We start from the raw sequence: 16,872 nt of genomic DNA on the forward strand, positions 1-16,872 counted from the left end.
GGTTGAGCAGGCAACAGGCAAATGCTGCTCAGCCAATCAGATTCAGATCAGTACTGTCAGGGCCTTCAGGAGTTTGGAGAATTCCCAGTCCAAGAGCTCTTGGTTGTTGTTTTTTTGTATGGTTTACAAAGCAATTTGACTGGTTGAGCATGCTGCCTACTCAACAAATCAAACTGCATCAACCAAAAAGTAAACAAAAAAATAAAAAAATTAAAAAGCAGGGCTGTAGAGCTGGGGATTCACTGAATCACCTGAAAACCCTCACTGCACGCCATTGCATGGCAGAAAAGGAGAGTCTAGTCTAATGGTCTAGTCTAGTCCTTCTTCCCAGTATGAATGGAAGCTGGAAAAGAGTGCTTTGGCTTTAAGAAGTGGGCTGTGAAAGCAGCAGATCCAGGCTGGGAGAAATCTGGAGAATGCATGCTGATTTGGCAACTCACAGCTGCACTAATTAGTCATGCAGTCACATAGTGAGGGAGGTTCGTACCTGGGGCAGTGGTGTCCGGCATTACTGCGCTATGTACCCCCTCTCTTTCCTGCTGCTTAAGCACCCCCATCACCCTCGCGTACCTCTTGAAGTGTTCACCAGCGCAAGCAGCATTTTCCACTTCTTGTTTGCAGCAGCCTCAGCTCCCTTCTGATGTTACGTCCTGATCCCTGGTCCCTCTAAGGTACACACTTCTCTTAATGTGCCCATGGATCATTCCTTAATCTGCTACAGAAGTGTAGGAGTCTATGCCACTGGAAATATTGCTCAGTGAAATCAAATGAAGATGCAACCCTGTTAAGTATGAATCGTACTTAAGTCGGGCGTCTGTAACTCGGGGACTGCCTATATAACAAGGAATAAGGTGGATAATGGTATCCCCACAACCAGTAGGCAACATCAGGGTTGTGACAGTATGACAACTGTTCCCTATCACACATAGAATTTCTATCCCTAAAGATTCTACATTGCATTTTGTTCTTGTAGAATTTTTATTCTATTTGACCTTATCCTTAACATGTAGTGCTGCTCCTCCATCAATTTGATCTCTTCTGTCCTTTTGATATAATTTGTCCCATTGGTTGTTCTCCTTTCTTCCACGAGGTCTAACTTCATATAGTGCCATTCATTCTAATTCTCCAGTCCTATTTTTTAGACTTCTTCATTTGCATACCACTGAAAATCTATGGTTCCACCATTGACAATTGCACTGAAAAAAGAATCCCAAATTATATCATACATACAGATAAAAGATAAGAACATCATGCAGATTGAATTAATACTGATGCTTGACAACACAGATTATATAGATGCTCCAAAGGATGCAGGCAGATTGCAAGGAAAGCTATTAAATTAATTGTGAACACTGCAACAAGATGATCAGTTGCAAACAAAGATGTATAGAGTCACCAATTCACAATGCTTTTACAGGGCATGAATATAAAATATACTATACCTTTCCCTCCAGTTGTCTGAATCGTTGCTCTATTCTGTGAAGAAATGAATGCAAAAAGAATAAGAACAAGATACTTTCAAGAGTACCTCAAGATTCAGGCACAATGCATCACATTTGCATTTAGGAGTAAGGCCAGCTCAAGGGATTGTGGCACCCTAAGTCAATTTGTATTGGGTGGGATCCCTCTCTATACCCCTTTCCCTGGGGGTCCAGTGTTACTCCTTCTTCTCTGCTCTCCCCCCCCCCACCCCCGGCAATAGTTCTGCAAACAAAAGTAGCATGGAGAAACCAAATCAAACAATATAACATCAAACTAAAGGAAAAAAGGAAAGCATACTACTCCAAACTAATAGGCACTGAAAACCCAGACTCAAAAATACTCTTCAATATTGTAAGAAAACTCACGGACACCAAACCTTTCCTAGCTACTCAAGGAAACCAATCTCCTTCAGCCCACCAATTAGCAGACTACTTCAAGCACAAAATCACCAATATCAGATCCACATTCAACAATTCATTAACCCTCCTCGATGAGATTATAACAACACCAACAATAGATGAAGCCTTAGTAGCTGACAGAACGTGGACTAACTTCCCCAAAGTACAATGGAACGACATGACTCGACTATACAACAAATATAGTAAAACTTCTTGTGACCTAAACAGCTGCCCATCGTACCTGCTAACAACCGCATCCATCAAGTTCAAAGCTAACCTCATGAACTGGCTACAATCCACGCTCACAGATGGTCACTTCCCACCAGAACTAGGCGAGATTATTATCACCCCCATACCGAAAGATCCCAAAGCTCCAAACAATAATCCAGCCAACCACAGACCCATCGCTTCAATCCCATTATATATCAAACTACAAGAAGGTCTTGTAGCACAATACCTCACCAACTACCTAGAAGACCACAACATACTACACCCATCACAATCAGGATTCAGAAAAAACCACAGCACAGAGACACTACTTGTATCTCTAATGGATATAGCCCGCCAACACATCAGCAAAGGGAACAGGATACTACTTATCCAACTAGATCTTTCAGCAGCTTTCGACCTAGCGGATCACAACATACTACTCCAGATACTAGACGCCATAGGGATCTCAGGTTTGGTACTCAACTGGTTCCAAGGCTTCCTTAAAACTAGAACTTATAAAGTAAAGACAAAAGACCACATATCTGACCCTTGGTCAAACCCCTGTGGAGTACCGCAAGGATCTCCATTATCACCCATACTTTTCAACCTCTACGTATCCTCACTGGGCACCACTCTAGACTCCCTAAATATAGTCTCATTCAGCTACGCAGACGACATAACAATCCTTCTCCCCTTCAATACCCAAGACCCCAATTCATCAGGACGACTGAAAAAAACTCTGGAAACGGTAGAAACATGGATGACCAACCACAAACTGAAACTGAACACGGATAAAACCAAATTCCTGCTGCTAGAAAAAGACAAAGAACCTACCTTAACTGATCTGATGACAAATGCAATCACATACCCAATACAGCCAGCACTCAAAATCCTGGGAGTAACGATAGACAGGAGATGCACAATGCAGACTCATACTAACAAAACCATCCAAAAAGCCTTCTACACCATGCGCAACCTGCGAAAAATAAGAAAATTCTTTGACAAATTACAATACAGGATCTTAGTCCAATCACTTGTACTAGGACTTGTAGACTACTGCAACAGCCTTTATCTACCCTGCCCCGCTTACATGACCAAACAATTACAGACAGTACAGAACACAGCTCTCAGACTTATCTACTCGCTAGGAAAATACGATCACATCACTAATGCCTATCTCGACTCACACTGGCTACCAATACAAGCAAGAACTCAATTCAAACTATACTGTCTATTATTCAAAGCACTAAACGGAACAGCACCTCTCTACCTAAACAGCCGCCTAATCCGAAACCTCTCAACTAGAGTAAGGAGAACCCAGACCCCATTCACCTACCCCTCACTCAAAGGCACAAAACGCAAAAAGCTATATGACAACCTACTTGCTACACAGGCCGCGAAAATTGACCCCATCATATCCAAGCTGCTGACCACAACTACGGACTACAAAGCGTTTCGAAAAGATATAAAAACTATACTATTCAAAAAACACATCCCAATATTATAATCTACCCTCATCTTCTCACCCTTCATAACCTCCTGCAACTCACACCCAACAGCAATTTCGTCCCCATAGGCAACATCTAATCTAGTTGCAACGGGCGATAAGCCAACTCATATCCAGAAACACTGTTTCCCCAAATACCGAAAAATCAGATATAACAACCTAGGAACAGACGATTTTTTGGTAACATAAGATTATGCTTTGTAATATTATGTAATGTAACATAAGGTTATGCTTTGTAATATAACATAAGGTTATGCTTTGTAATATTATGTAATGTAAGTTATGCAATGTACTGGAATAATAAGGTAAAATAACACAAAGTAACCCTACGTAAAGTCTTGTAAAGTTATGTAAGATAAATTATGTAAGATAAATTATGTAAACTTAATGCAAGTTATGCAAGTACGGTAAGGATAATGTAAAGTAACGCAAAGTAACTCCACGTAAAGTTATGTAAAGTTATGTACGAAAAGTTATGTAAAGTTAGGTATGCAAAGTTTGTAAAGTTATACAAATAATTGTAATGTCATCGCCTGGAAATGACCAGCCATCTTCTAATGTAATCCGCTTAGAACCGCAAGGCACAAGCGGAATAGAAATCACTAATGTAATGTAATGTAATGTAATGTAAACCTTGTGTGAAGTACAGGCAGCAGCCTGAACACAGGTTGAAATAACCATATGGACTGTACTTTTGGCCAGGACTTGAGTCTTCCTTTTGCTGTTTCCTACCCACAGGAAATTGCATCAGAGGAGATGGGGAGCAGAAGGATGATCTAGGATCTGGTCAAAAGCACCCTGTGTTCAGACTGCTGCAGCATACTTGCAAAAGGTATACTGTACAGAACCACAGTGGAGAGAGAGAGAGGCATAGAAGGGGCAATGCTGGACCTGCAGGCAGAATTGGGCAGAAATATATTACTTTTACAAGTAATATATTATTTTTCACAGTAATCTATATTGCCTAGAACTGTAACATATTTCAGTTTCCTAATGAAACTAGTGACTGTTTTATATTACTTGCACAACTAAAGTCACGAAGGAGCTTACAATCTAAACACAACACTGTCCAGAGGTGGGGGGGGAGGGGGAAGAAGGGTGCAAGAGAAGGGGATAGATACCAGACCAAGGGGGAGGAGGGAAACGAAAAGGTTTTAAACATTAAATCAGATGAGGTCAAAGTCAAGGGATTCTGGCATTCATTATTGCTGAAATTCTGAGCAAATGCTTCACCTGGTTTCATGGTTAAGCCAGCCCTGTTTGGGAGCCAATATTCAGTTGGGACAGCTGTATTGTATTGTAACACCTTTATAGAAGCTCATGATAAAGTTGCAGGGTAATACTTTTTAAACCAATAGGAGGAAATATTTTTTCACTCAGAGAATAGTTAAGCACTGGAATGTATTGCCAGAGGATGTGGTAAGAACGGTTAATGTAGCTGGTTTTAAAAAAATGTTTGGAAAAGTTCTTGGAGGAAAAGTCCATAAACTGCTGTTGAGACAGACATGGGAGAAACCATTGCTTGCCCTGGATCAGTGGCATGAAATTCTGCTGCTCTTTAGGGTTGTGACCTGAATTGGCCTCTGTGAAGACAGGATACTAGGGTAGGTGGACCATTGGTCTGTTCCAGTAAGGCTATTCTTATGTTCTTATTGTAACACTATTACAAAGCTCATAAAAACCGCTCTGAATTTACTCCCCCAGTCATTAGCAGTGGTACAGAAGCTTTCAATAAATAATAAACATCTGCTGTATAGAGTTGAGCACAAGTCACAGCATTTAGGTATGTACAGTCATCAGTACATGTAGGGTAATTCTATAACAGGGCACAGAATTTCTTGACCCCTACCAGGTGCTCTTCTGGGCATTCTATACATATGGCCCAGAAGAGCACCTGGTAGGGGTCAAGAAATATAGGTACCTATTTTCCTTTACTGAAAACTTAACATGTTAGATATGTGCCTATAATTTAGGTGTGAGTGGTTAATTAAACATAGAGCTGTCTAAATGTCGGAGATATATATGTGGTGGGACATTTTCAAAAAGGATGTCTAAGTCCGACTTGGACATTTCCTGCAAAACATCCAAAGTCAGAAGCACAGAAATATACATTTCGAAAGCTGAACCACTAGATGTCCAGAATTTTTTTTTTTTTTTTTAAATCACCTTGTTGAAGTCTTGGCCAAAAGAACGTCCATCTCTTAGGATACCTAACTTTATATCCCATTTTCAACCACAGAAACGTCCAAGTTGAAAACGTATAAAATCCAGACCATTTGGACATGGGATGATACCTGTTGTATTTTGTATTATTTATCATGTTTTTATGTTATTTTTATTGTTTTACATTTTATTCTACTATGTATGTTTTAGGACTCCTGATGCAGTCATAATTGCCAAAACATGGTCCATGTTGAATCAAGTCCAATTAGGGTTACCATATAGCTCCAGAAAAAGGAGGACGTATTGAGACATCCAGGTTTTACTTCCATTGCTTTCAATGGAAGTAAAACCCAGATGTCTCTATCTGACTTCCTTACTTCCATAGTTTTCAGTAGAAGTAAAACTCGGATGTCTTAACCGTCCTCCTTTTTCTGGAGCCATTTGGTAACCCTAAGTCCAATGCATGATTAGATGATACTCTGTATATGTTATATTGGTTACCATTAAAGTGTGGTTCATTTGAAGACCTGGCTCACTCACCTTCCACTGGTGAATACATAACTTGCTCTGAATATCAGGATCGTACCTTCATTAATCTGTTCAACAAACTTGAAAGGCTGGGTTAGAAACTGGCTGTCGGACAGACGCCAGAGGATGGTGGTTAATGGAAGTCACTTCGAGGAAGGAAGGTGTGGATCCTTTTTGTGGATGATACCAAGATTTGTAACAGAGTAGATACCAAAGAGGGAATGAAAATATGAAAAAGGATCTGCAAAAGTTAGAGGAATGGTCTAATGTCTGGCAACTACAATTCAATGCAAAGAAATGCAGAGTAATGCATTTGGAGATTAATAATCGGAAGGAACCATATATGCTGGGAGGTGAGAAGCTGATATGCATGGACGGGGAAAAGGACCTTGGGGTGATAGTATTCGAAGATTTAAAGGTGAAAAAACAGTGTGACAAGGAGGTGGCTGCTGCCAGAAGGATGCTGTATAAAGAGAGGCGTAACCAAGAAGGAAGAAGGTGTTGATGCCCCTGTACAGGTCGTTGGTGAGGCCCCACTTGGAGTATTGTGTTCAGTTTTGGAGACCGTATCTGGCGAAGGATGTAAGAAGACTTAAAGTGGTCCAGAGGAGGGCGACAAAAATGATAGGAGATTTGCACCAGAAGACGTATGAGGAGAGACTGGAAGCCCTGAATATGTATACCCTAGAGCAGTGTTCTTCAACCTTTTTACACCTATGGACCAGTAGAAATAAAATAATTATTTTGTGGACCGGCATCGGTCTGCGGACCGGTGGTTGAAGAACACTGGGTTAGGTCATGGGCCAGACCTCGCCCATCTCTACCCAATCTCCACCCCAGACCCCGCCCCCATAATAGTACTAATTATAACACTATTTTTCCATTCATTTTTCATAGATACACACAATATAATCTTATTAACAACACATAATGGTTAATCACAAAATTAAACTACATAGAGCACACTGATAATAGATGTAAATTCTCAAAATTAACATAATTCAATCACTAAATTCAAAAATAAAATCATTCCCCCTCTACCTTTGTCGTCTTCCTCCCTCTATGCTATGCCTTACCTTCTGGCCTGGTGGGCCTGGCCATTTTATGTCACCCAGGTCACACGCTGGTGTTCATTCTATGTACAGCCACTGGAGGTGCTAGGGAGTCCCGAGCGTGGACTGCAGTATGGCTACAACAGCCACTGGAGGTGCTAGGGAGTCCCGAGCGTGGACTGCAGTATGGCTACAACAGCCACTGGAGGTGCTAGGGAGTCCCGAGCGTGGACTGCAGTGTGGCTACAACGTGCATCAGGCCAAAACAGTGTTCTTCAACCGCCGGTCCACTGTGCGCTCAGTGCGGCGTTATCTACGAGATGGCTTCCTCTTCCTCACTGATTCAGTGCATAAAGCCACGGGCAACGGCTCCTACATGCATCCTGCGCCTGAACCGGAAGCCTTCTCTCTGACATCGCAATGTGAGAAGGAAGGCTTCCAGATAAGGTGTGGGACATGCAAGGAGCCGCTGCCCGCAGTTTTGTGCACTGCAACAGTGAGGAAGAGGGAGCCGGCCTGACGGGCACGGTGCCTGGCTGGTCACATACCCCCACCCTAAGAAAGTGCTTATCCTGAGAAGTATCTTCAACAGAATCCTAGAATGTTATTTGCGACTCCTGTTCCTATATTTTCTTTCCTCTGGGCGTGGGTCTGAACATAAGTTCTCGAAATCTTCAGGCCAGTGTAGAACTGCCGGTTCAGAGATTTTGGAGTCTTCAATTTTACTATGGTTCTCTGCCTCTTCTAACCCCGCTACCCTTTCTGACATAACAGAAAGGACTTGCGCTATTTCTTCTAAGCGTTCCTGCATTTGATCCTGTAAATATGTAACACTACCCCCTACATTCTTCACAGAGTCCCTAACTGCTGGGCCTGTTGCTCCAATTGAGCCTTATTGTTTTGGCTCTGTTTAACCAGCATATTCGGCTCCACTCCTTCAGCAGTCCAAAGCTCCTGCGTAGCCTGGATTTTCTGTAACTGCTGCAACATCTCTTGCTGTTGTACCTGACTGCTAGCCACTTGGGACTCCATTTCGTGTACCTGGCTCTTCATGTGATCTAACAATTTTTGAAGAGCGTCAGTCTGTTGCTGTCTCTATATAGACATTTCTTGTTTTATTGCCTCCTTCAATTCTGGCATAAGACTACTAGCAGGGGTTGCCTCCTTCAATAATGGCTTAGAACCCACCTCCAACTATTCCTCTCGCACAGCTTCCAGTTACTCTTTCCACTGTGCCCCCTAGGTTCTTGCCATTTCACGCAATTCACTCTTAAGTGACGCTACCTCCTTCTGCGATTGCACAACACTCTCCTCTACCTGATCTTTATTGTCATGCCCAGAGCTATGAGATTGTCTTTCCTTAAAGTCAACTCTTTCGCTACCCTGTGATGAGTTCAGTTCAGCACTTTGTGTATCATTCGGGCTTTTTTTCCCTGTGTAACTGAATCCTTTTGTCCCTCTAACGGTTTCCCTAAGATGTACCCACCTTTCTAACCTAGCAAACCACACTCGCTCACATATCATCTGTGCGATCCTATCACTAGGTTGAACCCGATAGTCTGACTCCCCCTGGTTCACTAACCTGTCTGTCTGTCTGTCTGTCTTTCAGTTTCTTAGATATTTCTGGCTCCCCCTGTGGTTAGCCGGAAAATCATCATGCTCTGATCCCTGACTAACTTTGTAAATTCCTTTCCTGGGAATATGCACCTCACTAGAGAATGACACGGGGAAAAAATCTGTCCCCGTCACTGCACCGTACCCGGCCCACCATCCTCTGCACCGCCCCGTCACCGCCGTTCCCTTCACCGCTCCGTCACCACTACTGCCATCCCATTCACCGCCCCGTCACCGTCCCCATCTAGCACCCATCTTTTTCCCTCCACTCCCCCATAGTCTGGCATCTGTCTTCTTCCCTTCTAGCGTCTTCTCCCCACTCTGCCTTCCACATTTCCTTTCAGGGTCTGTTCCTCTCTACCCTCTTTCAATGTCTGTTCTATTCCTTTCCACCACCACCCTTCCCTCCCTCCTTTACCATCTGTTCCTTTCTACCACCCTTCTTTCATATCTTCTATCAGTCCCCCCACCATCACTAGCAGTCTCTCTTCTCCCTTACCATGAGCAAATAAGAACTTCTGAAAATTGTATTGCTGAGGCATTATTTCTAGTACGCCTTTTTTTCCAGATGGATAATGACATCAATTTTATAATTCTTACTGTCTGCTCTGATTTCATTCACAATTTGGTTTGTGTTTTGTACCTGAGGATTCCATGAGGCATTTAACATTTTCCTGTCTCTTCTGTGATTTCAAGTTGATTCCTTCAATAATGGAGTCTCAAGGCAGTAGCAGTTTTCTATTTTGGGCTCTTTTGACATTGTTTAAGGAATTTCTTGTACATTTGGTGCTGGTCTTCTTTGATGAGGTCACTTCAGAATCTATTTCCAAGGAAGAGAAACTTTTTCCCTTTCACCCCCTCCTTCCTTGTGTGAGCCGGAACACGCGGTCCCCGCAAGCAAGTAATTTTATATCATTTTCATTCTATTCATTCATAGAAATTAAAGTCTAGATAATGCCAGTCACATAACAAAACATGATTTTACAAAAATAATTCCCTGCACAGTCAAGCCTGCAAGGATTACTAGATGTCTTTCAGCAGCTCCCCTCCCTCCCTCCCCCTTACCTTTGTGGCCATGTCAAAATGATCTACCAACAATAAAATTTTAAAAACACAAAGCAAGCTGTACGCAGAGAAAATGTTAATTATCATTTATATTCCGCGAGTTTTCAAAGAGGTCAAGGCAGATGACTTTATGCAATGTCACCTCAGTAACAACTATACAAAAATAGACAAATATTCCCCCTCCCTTTTTACTAAACTGCGATAGCGGTTTTTAGCGCAGGGAGCTGCGCTGAATGCCCCACGCTGCTCTCGACGCTCATAGGCTCCCTGCGCTAAAAACCGCTATTGCGTTTTAGTAAAAGGGGGCCATAGTGCAAAATATAGACAGCAGATATAAATTCTCAAAACGGACACATTTTGATCACTAAGTTGAAAATAAAATCATTTTCCCTACCTTTTTGTCTGGTGATTTCATGAGTCTCTGGTCCTTCTTCTGGTCCTTCTTCTTTCTTCTCCTGCCCCCCCCCCTCTTTCTTTCTCTCTCCCTCTGGCTCCCCTCTTTATTTCTGCCTTTCTTTCTCTCTCCCCCTGGCCCCCCTCTTTATTTCTGCCTTTCTTTCTCTCTCCCCCTGGCCTCCCTCTTTATTTCTCTCTCCCCCTGGCCCTCCTCTTTCTTTCTGCCTTTCTTTCTCTCTCCCTCTGGCCCCCCTCTTTATTTCTGCCTTTCTTTCTCTCTCCCCCTGACCCCTCTTTATTTCTGCCTTTCTTTCTCTCTCCCCTGGCCCCCCTCTTTATTTTTTCCTTTCTTTCTCTCTCCCCCTAGCCCTCACAAAGCCATCGTGCCAATTTCTCCACTTCCACAATTCTTTCCCTACCCTCACCCCCAAGCCAGCAGCCGATTTCTCCCTGCTCCTTCCCCGATGTCCTGATGTCCTGAACTTCATCGGGCAGCAGCAGCATTCACAATTCACTGCTGTTGCCCGCTTCAGGCCTTCCTCTCTGTCGGGTCCTGTCTTCATGAAAACAGGAAGTAGGCAGGACCCGGCAGAGAACAAGGCCTGAAGCCGGCAACAGCAGCGAATTGTAAACGCTGCTGCTACCCGAAGAAGGTAATGGAGCACGAGGCAGACTGCTTCTCCCCCCTCTCAGCCGAACCCCCGCTGACCTTCCTATCTCCCCCCCTCCGTGAACCTTTCCGACCCTCTCAGCGAGAGCAGCAAACCTCATTCGCGGCTTTCTCCTCCCTCTGCCGCGTCACTGATGACATCATCAGTGATGTGGCAGAGGGAGGAGAAAGCCGACGCTACTGGAGGGAGGTTTGCTGCTTTCGCTGGGAGGGTCGGAAAGGTTCACTTGGGGGGGGGAGAGATAGGAGGGTCAGCGGGGGTTCGGCTGGGAGGGGGGAGAAGCGGTCTGCCTCGGTGCTCCAAGGCCTGGCGCCATTACCTTTTTCGCCCCTCCCGCCCTCCCTTGGTACGCTACTGCTCTCCAGCTCTCCTTAGTTTGCCGGTTTTCTTTTTCGGTGGCCGGCACGCTTTCAAAGAGCCGCGCATGCGCGGCTGCTCAAAGTTCAATCTTCTGCTCTGCTGCAACTTCCTGTTTCCGGTTGGGTCAGAGCAGAAGATTGAATACTGAGCAGCCGCGCGTGCGCGGCTCTTTTGAAAGCGTTCCGGTCGCCGAAAAAGAAAGCCGGCAAACTAAGGTGAGGTGGAGAGAGGAAGCTGGTTAAACGATCGAGCCGACGTGCAGGTGGGCAGGTGGGAGCTGCGGGGACCGCACGATCCTTTATGCATCACTGCGGTGACAAGACCATTCACCGCTCCACGGGGCGGTGATGGCCTTGTCCCCGTCCCCGCAGAGGCTGCTAATTTTCATTCCCCGTTTTTGGCGGGTTACCCGCGGCTAAACGCAGTAGCCGCGGGTAAACCGCCACCGTGTCATTCTCTACACCTCATGTCAGCCTTGACTGGGACCTTGACGGGTACGGTGCCTGGCTGGTCACAACGTGCCGGCCCTGTGGACTGACAGGAAATTTCTGTGGACCGGCACCAGTCCAAGGACCGGTGGTTGAAGAACAGTGCCCTAGAGGAAAGGAGGGACAGAGGAGATATGATTCAAACATTCAAATACTTGAAGGGTATTAACGTAGATCAAAATCTTTTCCAGAGAAAGGAAAATGGTAAAACTAGAGGATATAATTTGAGGTTGAGGGGTGGTAGATTCAAGAGCAATATTAGGAAATTCTACTTTACAGAGAGGGTGGTGGATGCCTGAAATGCACTCCCGAGAGAGGTGTGGAGAGGAAAACGGTGACGTTCAAAGAAGCGTGTGATGAACACAGAAGATCAAGAATCAGAAAATAATAGTAAATATTGAACGAAGGCCAGTACTGGGCAGACTTGCACGGTATGTTCTGTATATGGTCTTTTGCTTGAGGATGGGGTGGGCAGGGCTTCAATGGTTGGGAGGGTGTAGATGGGCTGGAGTGAGATTTGACGGAAACTTTGGCAGTTGGAATCCAAGCAAAGTACCAGGTAGAGCTTTGGATTCTTGCCCAGAAATAGCTAAGAAGAAAAAATTTTAAAAAAAATTTAAATTGAATCAGGTTGGGCAGACTGAATGGGCCATTCAGGTCTTTATCTGCCATCATCTACTATGTTACTATGTTAGCATCCTCATATTTACTGAATATTCATATTCATGGCCTTATAAATCATGGGGTAATATTCCATGCCGGGACAGGTACATGTGCTGACCTGGAAATTAACTGGGCATTGGCCAATATTCAGACTGATGCCAGGCTAATTAGGCACATAAAGTTAAGAAAGCCTTTTTGCCCTCCTAACTTTATCCCCTTGCTTAGCTGGTTAGCAGACAGCATATTGTGGCTTTGCCCAAACTTCACCCCCAGACTGCTCCTAGCCAATTAGGGAATGGCCAGTTAGTAGGCGCCATATTTTTATATTTGAAAGAACTCTCTATTCAGTGAAAATGGAATATTGAGACATTTCAGCCTGGATTCTATAAACGGTGCCTTAGGTTAGGCGCTGGTAAGCACCCTATCGGCACCTAACTTAAGTTGAAAATACCATTAAAAATGAAGAAAGCCCATTTTCTCTTATGCCTTACCTGCTTCCCGCCCACCCGTATGTTGATTGACTTTACATTGTACCTATATTAACATAGAAACATAGAAATAGACGGCAGATAAGGGCCCACGGCCCATCTAGTCTGCCCACCTTAATGTCCCTCCCCTACCTTTGCCCTGTGAATAGATCCCATGTGCCGATCCCATTTGGCCTTAAAATCAGGCACGCTGCTGGCCTCAATCACCTGTAGTGGAAGACTATTCCAGCGATCAACCACTCTTTCAGTGAAAAAGAATTTCCTGGTGTCACCTCGTAGTTTCCCGCCCCTGATTTTCAACGGATGCCCTCTTGTTGTCGTGGGACCCTTGAAAAAGAAGATATCTTCCTCCGCCTCGATGCGGCCCGTAAGATACTTGAACGTCTCGATCATGTCCCCCCTCTCTCTGCGCTCCTCGAGCGAGTATAGCTGTAATTTGTCAAGCCGTTTTTCGTATGGTAGATCCTTGAGTCCCGAGACCATCCGGGTGGCCATTCTTTGCACCGACTCCAGTCTCAGCACATCCTTGCGATAATGCGGCCTCCAGAATTGCACACAGTATTCCAGGTGGGGCCTCACCATGGATCTATACAATGGCATAATGACTTCCGCCTTACGACTGACGAAACCCCTTCGTATGCAGCCCATGATTTGTCTTGCCTTGGACGAAGCCTGCTCCACTTGATTGGCAGACTTCATGTCCTCACTGACGATTACCCCCAAGTCTCGTTCTGCTACCGTTTTTGCTAGGATCTCGCCATTAAGGGTATAAGACTTGCATGGATTCTGGCTGCCTAGGTGCATAACTTTGCATTTTTTGGCATTGAAGTTGAGTTGCCATGTCCTAGACCATCGCTCCAGTAGGAGTAGGTCGTGCATCATGTTGTCGGGCACTGAATCTTCGTCTGTTGTGCATTTGCCCACTACATTACTCAGTTTGGCGTCATCGGCGAATAATGTTATTTTACCTCGAAGCGCTTCTGCCAAGTCTCTTATAAAGATGTTGAATAGGATTGGGCCCAAGACTGAGCCCTGTGGTACTCCACTAATCACCTCCGTCATTTCGGAGGGGGTGCCGTTCACCACCACCCTTTGGAGCCTACCTCCAAGCCAGCTCCCAACCCATTTCGTCAATGTGTCACCTAATCCTATAGAACTCATCTTGCTCAGTAACCTGCGGTGTGGTACGCTATCGAATGCTTTGCTAAAGTCCAGGTACACGATGTCCAGGGACTCCCCAATATCCAGCTTCCCCGTTACCCAGTCAAAGAAGCTGATCAGGTTGGATTGGCAGGATCTCCCCTTAGTAAATCCATGTTGTCGGGGATCCCGTAGATTCTCCTCATCCAGGATCTTATCTAATTGGTGTTTGATTAGAGTTTCCATTAGTTTGCTCACTATCGATGTTAGACTCACTGGTCTGTAGTTTGCTGTCTCCATCTTTGAGCCTTTCTTGTGGAGTGGAATGACGTTAGCCATCCTCCAGTCCAACGGGACGCTGCCTGTACTAAGGGAGAGGTTGAAGAGCGCGGACAGTGGCTCCGCCAAGACATCACTCAGCTCCCTAAGCACCCTGGGGTGCAGGTTGTCCGGCCCCATTGCCTTGCTAACCTTGAGCCTTGACAGCTCACCGTAGACACTGCTGGGCGTAAACTCAAAGTTACTAAACGGGTCAACTGAGCCAACCCTTGTCTGTAGCTGAGGGCCGAGCCCTGGCGCTTCTCGGGTGAAGACTGAGCAGAAGTATTCATTTAATAGTTGGGCTTTTTCCGAATCCTTTTCCACATAGTCTCCATCTGGTTTCCTAAGACGTACAATCCCGCCTGAGTTTTTTCTTCTATCACTGATATACCTGAAGAAGGATTTATCTCCCTTCTGGATGTTCTTTGCTAGAGACTCCTCCATGAGGAATTTAGCCTCCCTGACTGCTGTTTTGACGGCTTTTGATTTGGCCAGGTAGTCTGCTCTAGAGTCCTGCTTCCCTGATTGTTTGTAAGAGATGAATGCTTTTTTCTTCTCCTTGATCAGGTCTGAGATCTCCACAGTAAACCACTGTGGCTTATTGTTCCTTCGCCGTTTACTTACTGATTTTACATAGCGGTTTGTTGCTTCTTGTATGGTTGCTTTCAAAGTCGACCACATGTCTTCCACGTTATCGGTTTCTTCTTGGCTTTGTAGCGCCTGGTGAACGAAGTCTCCCATTTCTTTGAAATTTGTGTCCTTGAATTTGAGGACTTTGGTTAGTGTAGTAGATTTAGTGAAACCTTTCCTGATATTGAACCATACCATGTTGTGGTCACTGGAGGCCAATGTGTCACCCACCGAGACCTCTGTGACACTTTCTCCATTGGTAAGTATCAGGTCCAGTATTGCCTGATCCCTTGTCGGTTCCAACACCAGTTGCCTGAGGCTTGCTCCTTTCATAGAGTTTAATAGCCTCCTGCTGCTGCCGGAAGCAGAGGTAAGTGTAACCCAATCCACATCAGGCATGTTGAAGTCACCTAGCAATACTGTGTCCCCACGCAAGGTGATATTTTCTATATCTTCGATTATTTCCATATCCAGGTCATCCTGTTGTCTTGGGGGTGACCTGGATATGGAAATAATCGAAGATATAGAAAATATCACCTTGCGTGGGGACACAGTATTGCTAGGTGACTTCAACATGCCTGATGTGGATTGGGTTACACTTACCTCTGCTTCCGGCAGCAGCAGGAGGCTATTAAACTCTATGAAAGGAGCAAGCCTCAGGCTTGTCCAGCTGATTGTCCAGCTCTTCTTTATTGTAAACCGCCTCGACCTACTACGGCTTTGGCGGTATATAAGAATAAAATTATTATTACTATTATTAATAAAAGAAAAAATGTAGGCGCCTACCAATACCTAAAAATACGGTGACGGGATAATCGTGCGCCAGACGCCAGCGCGCCGACAATTTGGTGCAAGACAGAATCGCACAGGGGAAAAAATAATTTTTAAAGAACTTCGACTGGGGGTTTGGGGTGGCAACCCCCCCACTTTATTGGTTAGTGTTCGCGCTGCTGTTGCGGGGGGGGGGGGGTGAAACCCCCCACATTATAGAGAAAACGGAACTTTTCCCGAATAAAATCAGAAAAAGTTCCGTTTTCGCTATAAAGGACCCACTGAACCCCCCTCCAACAGCAGAGCGAACACTAACCAATAAAGTGGGAGGTTGCCACCACAAACCCCGTCTGAGTTCTTTAAAAATTACTTTTCCCCCGCGCACTTCTGTCTTGCGCCGAATTGTCGGCGCTGGATTGTCAGCGCGCTGGCGTCTTGTACGCCACTGACTATGAACCAAAAATACAGCACCAGAATTGTGACTACAGAGACATTTTACGATGCCTAATGCCACTGTAGGTGTGGCTAATACCAGAAGTGGCATTAGGTGATATAAAGCACCTCCATAGGCACGATTCATGTGAAAGGTAAGCGCTGGAAATTTAGGCCTTGACAACCCTGGCCTACATTTCTGGTGCCTACTTTATACATAGGCGTGATTTTGCAACCGGCACTGGTACATGATTGAAATGTGACTGGCACCGGTTTTGGAGGTACCAGCTGATACTGGCACTGGTTGCAGAATCCGGTCCTTCGTGGTTTATCTTGCATGAAAAACTTTCTAAGTAATGCTGTAATTACTATAACATTAGAAACAAGTGTCTATGCAATTGTATTTTTTGCATTCTCTTTTTATTTCTAAATAAGATTATGGCAATGTGATCTGTGTGTTGGCCTGTTATTTGCTTAAGCATTAGCATACTGT

The 16,872-nt window shown here is 44.7% G+C and overlaps 1 protein-coding gene across 1 annotated transcript in view; it reads right to left on the reverse strand.

The window, feature by feature from the left end:
• Window positions 1-1,046: 1,046 nt before the first annotated feature.
• Window positions 1,047-16,872, reverse strand: part of TRPM8 (transient receptor potential cation channel subfamily M member 8) — a 2,182,726-nt gene continuing 2,166,900 nt past the window's right edge. The window contains 2 exon segments of the mRNA XM_033944097.1: window positions 1,047-1,196; window positions 1,443-1,476. Coding sequence (XP_033799988.1) covers window positions 1,149-1,196; window positions 1,443-1,476 — 82 coding nt within the window. The 3' untranslated portion in view covers window positions 1,047-1,148.

Source organism: Geotrypetes seraphini, chromosome 5 (assembly GCF_902459505.1).
Source record: "Geotrypetes seraphini chromosome 5, aGeoSer1.1, whole genome shotgun sequence".
NCBI lineage: Eukaryota > Metazoa > Chordata > Amphibia > Gymnophiona > Dermophiidae > Geotrypetes > Geotrypetes seraphini.